The 14,889-nt window shown below is 37.4% G+C and overlaps 1 protein-coding gene across 1 annotated transcript in view; it reads right to left on the bottom strand.

Annotated features, from left to right (window-relative positions):
• Positions 1-14,889, bottom strand: part of ITGA8 (integrin subunit alpha 8) — a 130,396-nt gene that overhangs the window by 72,562 nt on the left and 42,945 nt on the right. The window contains exons 12-15 of the mRNA XM_063303582.1: positions 12,502-12,707; positions 10,912-11,103; positions 3,652-3,697; positions 464-571 (exon numbers count right to left, since the gene is read on the bottom strand). Of these exons, the coding sequence (XP_063159652.1) occupies positions 464-571; positions 3,652-3,697; positions 10,912-11,103; positions 12,502-12,707 (552 nt within the window). The remainder of the gene's footprint in view (positions 1-463; positions 572-3,651; positions 3,698-10,911; positions 11,104-12,501; positions 12,708-14,889) is intronic.

Genomic DNA, 14,889 nt, shown 5'->3' with positions numbered 1-14,889 from the left:
TTAACTATAGTCCTTCAGGTTTTCAGATATAATATACCTGTCCAAAGTTTGTTGGTTGCTTAAAAATTCAAGCACTGATTATTATTTCTGATGGTGTCAGAGTATAGACCTATACTCAGCACAGTGGAGAGTTCAGATCAATAGATTACATTTAAGCTTCCATGCACAGTATGGTAAATTTCTACTAATTGTAATGAGGGTGTCTTAAATGTTGGATTTTCTCCAGGAGAATTTTTGAAAAACAGATTTTGATAATGACATTACAGGATTTGCACAAGCAGCTTTCTTTTTTAAGCTTCAGTTCATGCATGTACAAACTAGGATCACAAACTGCCCTGTGCCATAATGTGGACTATTTAGTTTTGAATTAGCATAGTTATAATATAAGACCTCAGTGAGAAAAACCACTTCGCAAGCAAATGAGGAAACCTTGTCTGCAAAATGTTCATCTCTTGCAACTTACCAGGCCACCAAAGTCATAGAGCCAGCAAGCTGACATGTTTTATTTTCTGGATTTACAATCACTGGGGACAGCAGAAGCTGAGCATCTATCGTCACAACAGGTCTTGCTCTGAAAGGGGAGAAAAAGTAAACCAAAACATGCTTTAAAAAAAACAGAAAAGACAAAAGGCCATTTTCCAGTTTCTGTGGATGTTCATGACATTTAGGAATACAGAAAATATGAGTAACACTTTATGCATACAGTAAACATCAAAACACCAGCAGGGACACGTATACAAAATACCCACATCAAGATTAGACAGATCTGTCTACAGGGATGATGCACAAAACTCTGCTTTCAATGTTAATGATTCACTCATGTCTGCACATAAGATAGCATCTCTCTCTGATCTCTATTGATAGCAGTTAGCCAAATGCTCTCCAGAAAAAGGTACACAAGTAGGAGAAGATAGTTGTTCTTGGTACTAAGATATGAAGCAGCAGGGATTTATTTTTACAAATAAACAAATAAAATATATGCATCACATTCCAATGAAGTTCACAGCCAAACCGTAAGGCTACAGTTCCCAAATGTGCCCCACAATGCCTCAGGGTGCCTCAGCAAACTCACAGGGGCACAACAGGATAACACAGTGATACTTGACATCTGTCATACACCACACAAACTATTAGCCTAGGGGCACCATGAAAAATTTCTGAGACACTAAGGGCGTTGTGAACCGGGAAAGTCTGGGAGCCTTTGCAAAGTGTTACTTTATACAATTCTAACATGGCAAAATATAAAACAAAGCTAGTACAATCCTATGCATATTTACTCAGATATAAATCTAATTGAGTTCAATGATATGGTCTAGATTACAGACTTTAATCCAGAAATGGAAAAGAACCATTTTATCAAGAAGTACTTTACAGAGTGGATCACCTGAGATCAGTGGAATTTAAGTAAATCATGAAGTAATCTGGAACCACCCTCTGATGTCACAGTGAATGACATCTGAGGGTGTCCTAACAGTCAGAATCACGCTGAGATGAGGAGTAGCTCTCTAGTGTTTATTACTGCTACATAAGACAGAATCCTAACAAACTGAAGAAGCGTGGGAAAAACCCAGACAGATAAACCCCAAGAGTTAAGGCGGGTCTGATCTGTGTCTCTTTGAATGGCTGCTTAATTCCTCAGTACTACGCATGCGTTTTCCACCCTGGATGGGGGCCCCCTCCTGCTCGCCATCAGTACTCATGACAGAGGGACAGAAAAACTAAAATGTTGTGTTATAAAATAACTATTTTTAAACAAAGTGTCTTTAGTGATGTCTGATGTTTCTAAAGACACGTTTGCAAATAAAAATTGCATGTCTCATAGATGACTCAGTAGAAATCCAGATACAGGCATCAAGTGTGAAATCCATAAAAACCATGGATTCTAAGGCCTGCTTCCTACTTGCTGAGCTGGAGTGTGACCCAGCTGAAATAAGCAAACTCATATTCTGCTGAATTCTTTGTTCCCCTCTTTTTTGCTCACTGATTAGCTAAAAGCAGCAAATGCATGCTCACTATTTAAAAACACACATCATAATTTCCTACAGCTTAGCATGGGGGGTCTCAAACTCAAATTGTCACGAGTGCCCCATGAGGGTTAGTTAATTAGCTCAAGAACTGCAACACTGAAGCCTTTTCGTATATTGATGTAAAAGTCTCTAGCAATTAATATAAAATGAAGAAAATGAATATGACGGTATGCCTTTAAATGCAAATTAATTAAAATTAAAAACTTGAATGTACAACAGAGCTATTTCATATTGGCCATTTAAGCTGTGGTGATGGCTGTGTGGAGACAGTTTACCTTCCTATTGCCATCAGAACTGGGTGTATGCTGGATGGCTCTTGTGTGAGCAGTGAAGGCGCTGGCGCTGTGGAAGAGAGTCCAGAACCCCCTTGCCAAGTGGAAGCATGGAAACTCCAGACAGATGTGTGTGTGCCCCTGATCCTACCAGAGCTGTGCCCAGACCATTGCTCTGCAACTACAGCTATGGCTATCAGGCTACTACTTACTCAAAGTCAAAGTGACCAAAGCATATAAGGCAGGGAAAGATATTCAATCTCAGCCCCATTCTACTGATTCAAGAGACCAAGTTTTTAATGTGCATAAAACTATATCTCAACAATGTAATGTTCTTTCTCAAACATACAGACAGAGAAATTTGGCTCTTGTTTTACCACATTTTATCTTTGTGATTAATATGCGAGAAGAAAGGAACCTTTTTTCAGATTGTTCTATGGTGTAAAGTAGACATACAGACAGACAGATTTTGCCAAGTGGCCAAAAAGCCAAAAAGAAAAAAAAAAGCTAATCATAAGAAAGTGCAGTTGGAACTGGCATGGCTATAATAAGTGAATTAACTGTACCCCTTTCATTAACACTTTTAGAAGAAAATTATAAAGAAGAAAGTGATACGCAAGTATATGGTTCATTTTCCTTCCAAATTCATAAGCTTTAATAATAGCACAGAAAACAGACTAAGAAAAGTACATACGGCAGAAAATAGTAGCAGCAGGTAAGTTCTTCCATGCACACAATGGTGTAAAATCAATTTAAATGTTAACTATAACTCATCAACATGAACTTTTTCAAATATATTGTAGCTTCAGACTGTAAAGTTACTTGTTATACAATTGCACATACAACCATTGTTTGATGATTATTTTTTATTTTTAAAAAATTTATTTATTTTCTATCCCACCTTTATTAGTTTTATAAATAACTCAAGGCGGCAAACATACCTAATACTCCTTCCTCCTTCTATTTCTCCACAACAGCAACCCTGTGAGGTGAGTTGGGCTGAGAGAGAGAGACTGGGCCATGGTCACCCAGCCGGCTTTCATGCCTAAGGCGGGACTAGAACTCTCAGTCTCCTGGTTTCTAGCCCGCTGCCTTAACCGCTAGACCAAACTGGCTGTCTTACAAATCCAATGAATCCAATTTTATTACAATTATTCCCAAGTATTTGATCTGTTTCTACAAAAAAAGAAGCCTTTTCCAGTAATATTTGAGTTCTGTTATGAGCTAGAATACAGTTTGAAAGAATGGGCTTATGAAAGAAGGGATTTGCAATGGCAAAAACATTATGCGTATGTGGATTTTTTAATTAAAAAATTAAGGGTGGAAACAGTAGGAATAGTAGCATTGCATACCTGTAAACAACTACTTTTCCAGCACCAAATGCACCAACAATTAGATCTGTGGGGAAAACACATCACATACTTAGAATAGAAGGAAAATGGTTAGAATAGTAATTGACATTATTGATACTGAAAATGAATGAAATTACTTAATGTACAGTTTTATTGTGGAAGCATGAAAATTCACAGAAACATTCATTTTTCTAACTTTAATTCAGATTCCATTCTCATTTTTTCATACTCCTCTCTCCTATTCCTGCACACACACACACATACTTTCAAACAAAAAAGTAATAGTGACAATGACCCAGCTCCTGCTCAAGTATCAGAGCATCTTTTATCCCTCTTCATTATATTGTACCACTTCTTATCCATATTCTTCTCCCTGCCCAAAACCATAATTATACATTTCAGTCAAACAAAGAAATCAGGCCACAAAAATCTCCTTGTAGATTGTCTAGACCACTAGGTTGGCTAACAGGTTGGCCCAAATGGAGGTTTGGATGTTGGAGAAGAATTTGGACAAAGATTTGTAAACCTAATAATGGATGGAAGACAATAAAAATATAAACAGTGCAGTGTTTTTCGTGCTGATAATTCAACTGGTTTTAACACATTTTTATATAATTTCATCTTTTTTTACTATTCAAAAAAGGTATACTATTTAACAAAACAATATTATTATTTACAAATAATTATTAGGAATCTTCAAAACATGCCTCTTTCATGCATGTTCATAACGTGGACAGCTCCACAGAAAATCAGCTGTTTTCCTTCTTTAGTTTCTTCTGGCTAAGAAATAGCTTTAAACATCCTGAGTGCCAAAATCATTAATGAGTTTTATAAACATTTTGAATTCTGCAAAAGAAAATAATCACAATCAAGTGTTCAAGCTGTCTACATTATCAGAAGTTTGGCAGCACCATTATCCTAAAAATAGATAATGTTTTAGTGAACACTGTTGTATTTCTTCCTAGAAAATACCAGAGACAGAATTTGCTAGCTGAAAGGAAAATGTTTGACACATGCAGAATATTGTCAGCAAAATAAGAGATTATAGTACTACATCAAGTATCTAAATCTTTCTAGCAGAACCTGGAGAAAAACTGCACATATTTTTTTTAAAATGATACTATTTCATTTTCTAAAGATTCAGCTTTTATTGCTTACTTTAAAAAATGAACAAATCTTCATGGCTTTGATTTAGAGGGAAAATCTATAAAAATAATGTTTAGAATACAGCTGAAATTCCAGTGTTTTGCATTTTGTATCTCTGAATTCCATTTGTGCATTTCCACTTCCTAAAGGAAGCAACCATATAGACAATGAATAATGCTGATCATTACCTTCTATGGTTATGACTGAATCTTTAGAAAGTAATGAACTAACCATAGACACATTTCTAAAAAAGGAGGGCTGCCAAGATCTCTAATACTTTGTAAAGATAAGGAAGACTTTTAATCATCTGATTTGTCTCCAGCTGGTGAGTAAAGGGATCAAAATTAGCAATAATCCTGAGGGGACAAATTGTTCTCTAGGGTTATGTTAGCCACAATTGTTGGGTGTGTGTGCATATTTTGATAAAACATCTATTCACTAGTCTGGGCAGATGTTGTTACACAGAGTTTGATATAAACACTACTGTATTATTTTAAGATGTAACAGAAGTAGGAATGATTACTTTAGCTGTACTCAAAATAGTCAAACCCATTGCACATTAGAGCCTACAAGGATGCTAGTTTATCATGTCTATTGCTTCTTTGGATTGGGCTATAGCAGTTATGACATATTCACTGTACTCTTCCAAAATCTGGAATTATGTAACGCTTTCTATAGCTATAAATTTAAACGAGTAAGAGAACTAGAAACAACTGAGCTATGAACTAGAGCTAACTGCCAGCAACTGACTCTGATCGCTTGTTTGCAAACAGCAGATACAAAACAGCTCTAATTCCTTGTTTGATTTCTTTTTCATTCTATGTACCCTTGTTTTCAGTAATGCTCCTGAATGGACTTCATAAGGGAAAAAAACAATCTCAACTGAAAACTTGGTAATTGTAGAACTGCTGGCATTCAGCTTACAAACTCTGTTATTTATATATTTCAAAACCCCTGCTACTAAAATATTGGAAGGTTTCCTGCTATACATCTTGATGCATGTAACAGATGAGCCACTAAGAATACTATTATTGAAGGAGGATTATTCTTTTATTAATTTTCTTTAGTTCCCATTAGCCACAGCTGTTGCTTTTGTATTGTTAGTCCATCTAGGTAGCAGCACCTAGTTGATCTTGGTTGAACTTGAAAAGCCAAGCAGGATTAGACGTGCTAAAACTTCAGATCAACAGCAAATCCTGGGCCTGTTGGCTAGATTCAGATTTTTTTTAAAAAATCCTAAAATAAGTCAGTGACAAACGACCACTTCCATATTATTGCCAAAAACACCTACATGAATATGCCTATGAGGTCACCAGGAGACAAGGCTATCCTAAGGGAGATTTCAGATTTATTGTTGTTTATTAATATATAAGCATATATAATTATTAAATTCAAAGTTGATGCAAACTTATTCTGTGCTATAAAGAAACACTGAGCAATTACACTTATACATGACATCAGTCTTGGACAAAGTTTCTTCAGTTTGGATTATACTTGGGGCATAAAGAGTAACCAATGTTACTACAATGACAGTCCATATCTATATTCATCACATGACATTGCCAAACCATAATTAATGTCACTGAATTTCAAGGATAGAGCAAAATATATACTATTAAAAATAAACCAAATTATGGCAAGAAAAAATTGGACATTTTTCTAGATATCACATGGGCGTTATATAGCATATTGTTTTTGAACTAACAAACCTACACACTGGATTTTTTAAAAAAAAAATAAAGCATCTTTTGCTATTTAAATTCACATTAATAATATTAAACAGATGGGCACAATGAGTATATTACAGGAGTTCCCCATCACCACCACTACACAGTTACACTGTGCCTTCCATATGTCTGGATTCCACTTTTCTTTGGAGAAGGGGCTAGCTCAATGTCTTTAGAAATCATCCTCTCCTAGGCAGTTCCTTAATAATTATTTTCTGCCCCACGGTGCAGCTCTAAATGTAGCTTTAAAGCACATACTTCTCTGTATCAAAATTTATACAATATAGGAAACTGGCTTATGCTGATCTGATTCACCCAGCCAATGGTCCAGTTTGGTGACTGAGCTAAACCATAATGAGATTTGTTTGGTTTTCATCTTTATTTCTATCTACTTTTCATTCACTGTATTCAAAGATCAATCTATCTTCTAATACTTTTTCATGCAGGACTTCTACTTTCTCTTCCTGTACTGAACGTTTTACTTCAGATTATTTCCTTTTCTTTCCAAGTTCTACTCCAAAAATGGTCTGTGAAAATCTTTCATCACCCTTATGTACTTCACTAATTCTCTCAAACTTTCACCATAAACAATAAATCGACAAATTGCCAGTCACTGTTCTCATTCTTTCTTGGGCCCATAACTTGTCCAAAGAGTTTCTGTACTCTGTTGTCTTGTTCCTATTCAGCCATCATGTCACCTAATGTTAATGCTGACTCTCTGAATGCAGTTAACCAGCCACATGTGGATCTACATTACCAAGTGACAGACAAACCACACTTTAACAACTATTAATGAGAATGTCATGTGGAGCCTTGCCAGAAGCTTTGCTGAAATCAAGGTAGATTATATGCATGGCATTCCCCTTGTCCACTAAAGTAGATATTTTGTCAAAGAAGAAGAGCAGAACTATGATAGCACCTCCTTATATATCTTTTAAAGTAAATAAAATAGGATGATATGGTAGGAATATGTGGCTGAGTCCAAATCTACTCTGTGTCATTAAGAAGTGTATTCTAGTATTAGTTTATCCACTAAAAATCCTACAAGTTTTCTAAATATATAGATTTTTTTCCTTCACAAGTTTCTCAAATATATAGGTTAGACTCAACTTGTAAAATATGTATTTTTGTACACTTTTTAATTTGAAAAATATTTTGAGACTCCATGAATTACACATGTGCTCTCAAATCCATTACAGATTTCATTTCTCTCTTTAGGATGTGGGGGTGTCTTGGATCAAAGCAAAATATTGGAGAAAAAGCTTATTTAATATTTTTATTATTCCTAGCTCTTGCAACTATTTTTGTACTAGCTGGGAAAACCCAACAATGCATAAAGATTCCAGGTATCTACCTTTTTATCCACAATGAGAATTAAGGTGGTCTATTAGTGGTATTAGTTTAACCAAGGAGTAAAGTTACTCTAAACCAAGGTTTCTCAACCAGAGTTCCATGGAACCCTAGGGTTCTGCAAGAGGTCACTAGGGGTTCTCTGGGAGATCACGATTTATTTAAAAAAATATTTCAAATTCCGGAAACGTCACATGAAAGAGGTCAGTTTCATTCTTTATGTTTAGTTTAAGAACACTGTTAATGCATATATACAGGCCTACACATGAAACAAATATAATAATTTTGTAATGTCTGGCCTATATTTGAGCATGAATGTGCAGGGGTTCCCCAAGGCCTGCAAAATATTTCAAGGGTTCCTCCAGGGTCAAAAGGTTTGGAAAGGCTGCTTTAAACACATATATCTCTACTTCTATGTTTACGTTTTGTTAAATCAAAAGATCTGATTGACCTGTCATGTAACTTTGTTTAATTCCAGGTTCCATTGATCCCAATACAAACAGTCCTCTGTATGGAGACTGTTTGGAAATATTCCAAGGGAGTCTCCAGATATGACTTTTATCAGCCAGTCACTCTCCTAAATCACTTGATTTTATAGGAGATCCAGAGGAGCTTACTTCAATGTATAACCTGTTTATATTTTCCCACTTCTTCCATCATCATCATCGTCATCATCACCACCAGCACCACCAGCACCACCAGCACAAGATATACTGTACAATTAAGGTAGAAGAGATGGCTTAGCTTCACAATGCCTTTTGATTCGTAATGGTAGGAGTTGGAAGCATCTAAAATACATCTTCTGAAGCCTTTGTAAAGATCCCAAAGAACATGAAAACACCTCACATTTTGTTCTTCTTTTCCTCTTTTTCAAGGTCAGTGCAGATGAGAACACAAAACTACAACCTTAACCAGATGGATGAATGTAAACAAAGGAGGGTGGGGAGAATCACCGAAAGCAGGTCTAAAACACAAACCACCCCAAAATATTAGCACAGTAGGTTAACAGAGCAGAGTGGCAAAAATATTCCAGAATGCTCTTCCAACAATTAATTACTATGGGATGCATGCCAGCAAAACAATCTACAGCTTGGATGACAGCAACTCTACTGCGTATGTTATGTTACAAATGTTTGAGAGCCTTCTCAGATCCAAGATAGATAAATGTTGTGGTCTGCTGTATGCTGATCCCAGAAAAAAGTGGTGGTAGTGGAAGTGATGGGGAAATGGATAAAATCAGAAGTTGTGCATTTAGAGTATAAATGGTATTGGAACACTGCCCTAAGATGGACAAGCTCACTTTCAAAATAAAGACCAAAACCTTCAGTAATGAAGCAGTGTTGATAAATACCAGATGACATCAGTAAAATATTGTTCAAGGATAAATATTTTTAAAAAAATAAGAAAAAAAAAACAATGGAAGCAGCCCCATTTGAATCAAGTTAAGTCTTAGCAAGCAAATAAAATTGTTTGCCATACTTTGCCTTCTGTTCTTAAAAGACAAGCCTCTTAAAAGCAAAAGTATTTAAAGGGAAGGATCCTGATATGCTTTGATTCAGACTTCTCCAACAAGGAACCCTCCAGATGTGTTAGAGTATTACTTCCATCATCTTCAATCTATGCAAACACTGGGTTGTGATGGCTGACCATGATGGAGGCTGTATTCCAACACATCTGGAAGGACCCTGGTTGGAGAAAATTATTTTAATCCCATTTAAATGTATGAGACAAATGGATTATGATTCAGTTCAATTGGTTTCAATTGAATTATAACACTGCTAGCTTAGTCTGGATCCAACCCAACATTTAAATAATGGTTTTCCTAAGTGCTCAAAGAATATGTTATTATAGCACTCTTTTAAAAAGCCAGGTAGGTCAATATTACTATTCCTTCTCTTCCATGTGGATCTCTCATGCTAAAAGTCAGATGTTTGCATTAAGCCATCAGATTAGTTAATAGTTCTTGAAACCTTGATCTTGTTGCTTATTCCAACCATCCACAACTTCATGTTTTCCAGATGTTGGGATGATTCCCACCATCCTTGACTCTGTAAGAGGTTATGTCTAGCACATTTGAATGGTACCAGCTTGAAGAAGACTGTCTTAGCCAAAGCACTATACAGTAAACCCTTGATTTACTGGACTTCAGTTTAGTGGACTTCAGATACAATGGCTTGTTTTTTCCATTTTACACAACCATAAAATCCCATTTATACATCCCTCCCCCCTCCAATAGTCTGTCAAACTGAGTGTTTACTGGTTTTATTTTCAGTGAGTTTAGTATAACTAGGAAACTATGTTCACTTGATATATCTATTTGGTACAATGTATTTAGTACACAGCAGATGGTAGTATCTGGCCAATCTTCACTAATCATGTAAAATTAAGCAGAGTCAGACCTTGTTAGTACTTGGATGATATGGCTCTAGGGACTAACAGGTCTGTACACCAAACTGGGAAGTTGAGAAAACATCCCAGAAGAAGGCAAAGGCAGACCACTTCTTTATTGTTCTCAGGAAATCTATATGGACATGTCCATCAGGACTCCAGAGTCTTCAACTTCAAGGAGACATTTACAAATAAATGTAAATGTTTGTAATCTACAACTACAAATAGGACAATATCATAAATGATTTAATTACTGATCATTCTATTTTGCTTTATAGTGACAGTTTTATCTATATCTGTGTCTATATAATCACTCTGGGAATTTTCATCATTAATCTTCATCCAAGATATACAAGAGAAATTCTTTCATTTAGTTTTTGGACAGGAAACAGAAGAGTTAATATTCTCTCTTCTTCTTAACAATTCAGGTGCATTATGTTAATGTATCCATTCTTGGAGCTATGAGGTTCAGATGGTATCTCAAAACAGGAAAGAAAGTATCTGCTTTGTCCAAATTCTCAGGGAAGCAAAGCTAGAACTACACACAAAATCAAAGCCTAGTCTGTTTTGACCTCTGCTCTCCAAAAAGAACAGGCTGAGAATGATGCATTTTCCAGAGAAAGAAATTCCCCCTCTGGTAGAATGTTACCTGGGTAATCATTCTTGTCTATGTCTGAGTCTCCTCTCAGTGTAAATCCAAATCCTGCAGGCATAGATTGGGAGGCCCATAGGCCACTGAGAATCTGAGAAGGGTTAGGATTTAACCCATTTCTGGCTCCATTGTAGATGAATACCCTCCCTCTTCCATCTTCTCCTGCAAATGGAGCACCTACAGCAATATCTGCAAAACAGCAAGGTCAAATTGCACTGTTAGAAAGGCCACTGAATCTGTTCTGTATCTCTTGTTGTTGTGCCTGCCCTATGGAAGAGCATTTCCTCTGAGATCCAGATGGCCGCTCCCTGACTGCCTTTTGTAAGGCCCAGTTCTTTCCTCAGGCACTTGGTCAGAAGATACTGTACAGTGAGCCCATCTGGACTGAATGTTTTGGGTTGTTGAATTGCCTCTGGCATAATCTGCATTGTCTCTTCTTCTAAATTATTTTAGTTTTATAATGTTGTTTTACTTTTACAGTACCCTAAGTCACATGTTGAGAAGGCAGCTATACAAATGACTGAGTGACTAAATAAATAAGTGCTAAGTTGACACGGGCAGGAAACGTTTCAGCTATTGCTGCACAGGAAAAAGGATCCTGCTTTCTTTTTCTTCTACCAGTTCTTTTTCAATTAGATGAAAGAGAATTTGGGGGCTGTTCTTGCACTAATTTGGTTATCAGGTAGCCAAGAGGCATGAGTGAACATCCTGTCTCTCAGCATACAGTTCTCTCTCCAGGAATCTGCAGGTTCCCTGGCTTCCAAGGGAAGACATCATGAAAAAGGCCCGAGAATCAGGTAGAAAAAAATGTCTCTTTCACAGAGGAAGAAAACTTCTGAGAGATTGCAAGGCAATTTTTGGCACAGCGTTAGCTTCAGCTAGTTTTGCTTTCATAATACGCTGACGTTTGGGGCAGTATTTGAAAAGGTGTGAATAGTTTATGAAGGAGAAGAGGATATGGATCCCTTGCCAAGCTAACTGGCTGACATTAGTTGACCCAGGTCCTGTTCCCTGTGGTTGGAACTGAGGCTGTAACAATTCAGGAGGGGATTTAAAACTTCTCTCTTTTCTCAGGCTTTTTAGTATAGAGTTTTTTACATGGCTGGTTTTAATTCCTATATTTATTCTACTGAATTTTAACTGAATTTTGGAGATTGTAAGCCACCTAATTGCCAAAAATGAGTGAGCTGCATACAAATGGGTAAATAAGTACAATAAATAAATACAAAAGAGCAAGACACTGTAACTGGAATCTACTTCAAGAATAAAGGTATATGAATGAGCAGCTACCACTGCTGCTGCTGCTACTCCTCTCTGGACTGAAAACTGTGACAATTCCACCATTCAATCCACCCATCCATTTTAGTGATAGCACAACATCCTTCAGGAATGATGAAGGATGTCATCGGTGTGTTTTCATCACCTTCATTGTGGGCAAGACAGTAGCCTATCAAGAGTTCAATTTTCACAACCCCTGCCTCTACGTAAGTATACTGAGATTTCTTAGAGTAAAAGAAACTTTGCTACTAACCATTCATCCCCCTAAATTATTTATGTACATCTCTTTAAGATGTTGTAGTGCCTTACCTTTATATCCATCCTGATTGATATCTCCCAGAGGTGCAATGGAATTGCCAAAACGACCAAAAACCTCAGTGCCAGACAGTGTCTGTGCTTCTCTGAAGTACAAGACAGCATCTTGCAGGTACAGATACACCTGCCCAACCTCCTTAGGATTGCTCTCAAATTCACGTTCCATAAAGAGAGGAGCACCAACGAGGATGTCATCCATACTAGAGAGGAAGAAACAGGAAGGAGGGTCAAGACTGACATCCAAATTGGTCCACTCTCAATAAATGTGCTTGTTTTGCAGTGGTATCTATGGGGAAGGACAAAGTGGACAGAATGACTAAAGCAGAGTCACCCTGTCACAGTGCAAGCCCTACCCATTTTGTAATTGCATTGTGATACCTCATGCACGTATGAAAGTGGTGGAACTTCGGGTGAAGCAGCATGTTGATGAAAGCAGTAAGATCCTGCAGAAACCCATACAGCCTTGCATTGTGCTAAGATTTGATAGGGCTAGATTTCTACCCATTGGGAAGTTACCCAGCCCTGATCCAACATCCTCTCTGAAAGTTTCTCATGCATAACATCTGGACTGCACAGGGGTTACCTATGAACCAGAATTAAATGGCCCAGCAGTACCTGCTTTTTGGGCAGGACACTGCTGAATGACTGGTAGATGAAAGGTTTACCCTTCCTTAGTTACTCTCCCTTCAGGTTTTTGTATGTCCTTGCGTCAATGCATGAATTCAACATCTTAGGCTGTCTGTATCACTGCCTCTGATCTTTGCTATACTTTGTTTTTCCAACTCCAAATTCTGATAACAAAAACAATGATGTCAATTTCACTTCCATTTGTTCTCTTCTCCTGTTTCCAGCCTGTCCTGAATTGTTCTAACATTGCACAGGGTGTGTTTTAAAACATCTGTTTAGAGTAGAAATTTTTAAACTTGAGAAACATTTCTGTTTGTCTGCATTTATAAATAGCCTTGTTTCTGAGCCAAGCTCAGGCTCACAACGGCAAATGGGATGGGAAATGAAGCGGCAGCTTTACAAATGTAACAGAACACTGCAGTTCACAGTGGTGTTTAATACTGTGCTACAAGCTGTGCCTGCTACACGTTGCTTCCAGTCAGGAGCGTCAAAAAAGTCTGAATGGCTGTCATGACTACACGATTGTGGCTGCCATCTTGATTTTTTTGACCCCCAGCAGATATCCCCATTTCCAATGAAGGAGGAAATAGACTTCATTGCCAGTTGGTGAGAATCATTACCAAAAAAGTAAGTTAGGTCACCCATGTCCTGCTTGTCTGCTTCCTATTGGCATCCTTTTTGCCATAATGTGAACAGAAGGTGGGACAAGAAGGGTATTTGGTCTGACCAAGCATCAATCTTCTGTTCTTCCACTTTCACATCTCTGCACTGGTGCAGTATTTGTGTACCATAAATCAACAATGTACCCATGCACTGACCAGGAGAACCCTAATGATTTCCTTTTAAGAAAAATGACATTTAAGAAGCACATGCTGGCCACCCACAGAAATTTTATGCAATTATTTTGTGTTCTACTGGGTAGTAAGCAGCAGGAGTGTAGTGCAGCATCTGGGGATCACAACTTAAGTATTTAAAGCTTTGATATAATATGGGTGATGTATTTTTACTAGACATTTGGTTTTAACTCACATAAATAAATCTCTACCATTTCTATGAATCTTGTGCATAAACTATTATGGCTCTTGACCACAGGTACTGGTGCCTATTTAAAACAACACTAATTCCCACTAATTGTACCATCAATGCAACCATGCAACTATTCTATCAAGAATATCACACATTGAGCTTTTAATGTAAGGGTTATACGTCAATAACAGAACATATGCTTCTATTTCAGATTTGGAATCTGGGGCATTTTTGTCCAAGAGACAGTGTGGTGTAGTGGTTAAGGCGCTGGACTCATTCCTGGGAGACTGTGGTTCAAGTCCACTCTCAGTCATGGATGTTTACTGACTGTCTTTGGGCCAGTCGCTCCCTCTCAGCCCAACCTGCCTCACAGGATTGTTACTGTGTGGAAAAATGGGAGGAGGGGTGCTATGTACCTTGCCTTCAACTCCTGAACAAAAGATGGCATATAAATATATCAAATAAATTTAGAGGAAGGAAAGATGTATGTTAGTAACCTACTGTCTTAAGTATCAAGTTAAGCCGGGGGGAGGGGGCAACTTTCAGCCTATGGATCATATGCCTTCCCTTAGCCCTCTTCTGTGCCTGTCAGCCCTTTGAGGTAGACCAGAAAAAAAGCACCAACCATGAGTTTTACACTACTTTTACTGTAAGGTTACAGAAACAGAATCTTGCAAGTGTGAAAATACCTCTCACCTGTCTTATTTTTACTCTCCTGAAAACTAGGGA

Source organism: Candoia aspera, chromosome 4, assembly GCF_035149785.1.
Source record: "Candoia aspera isolate rCanAsp1 chromosome 4, rCanAsp1.hap2, whole genome shotgun sequence".
Taxonomy (NCBI): domain Eukaryota; kingdom Metazoa; phylum Chordata; class Lepidosauria; order Squamata; family Boidae; genus Candoia; species Candoia aspera.
Note: the sequence above shows the minus strand (reverse complement) of the source record. Positions and strands in the feature narration are given on the sequence as shown.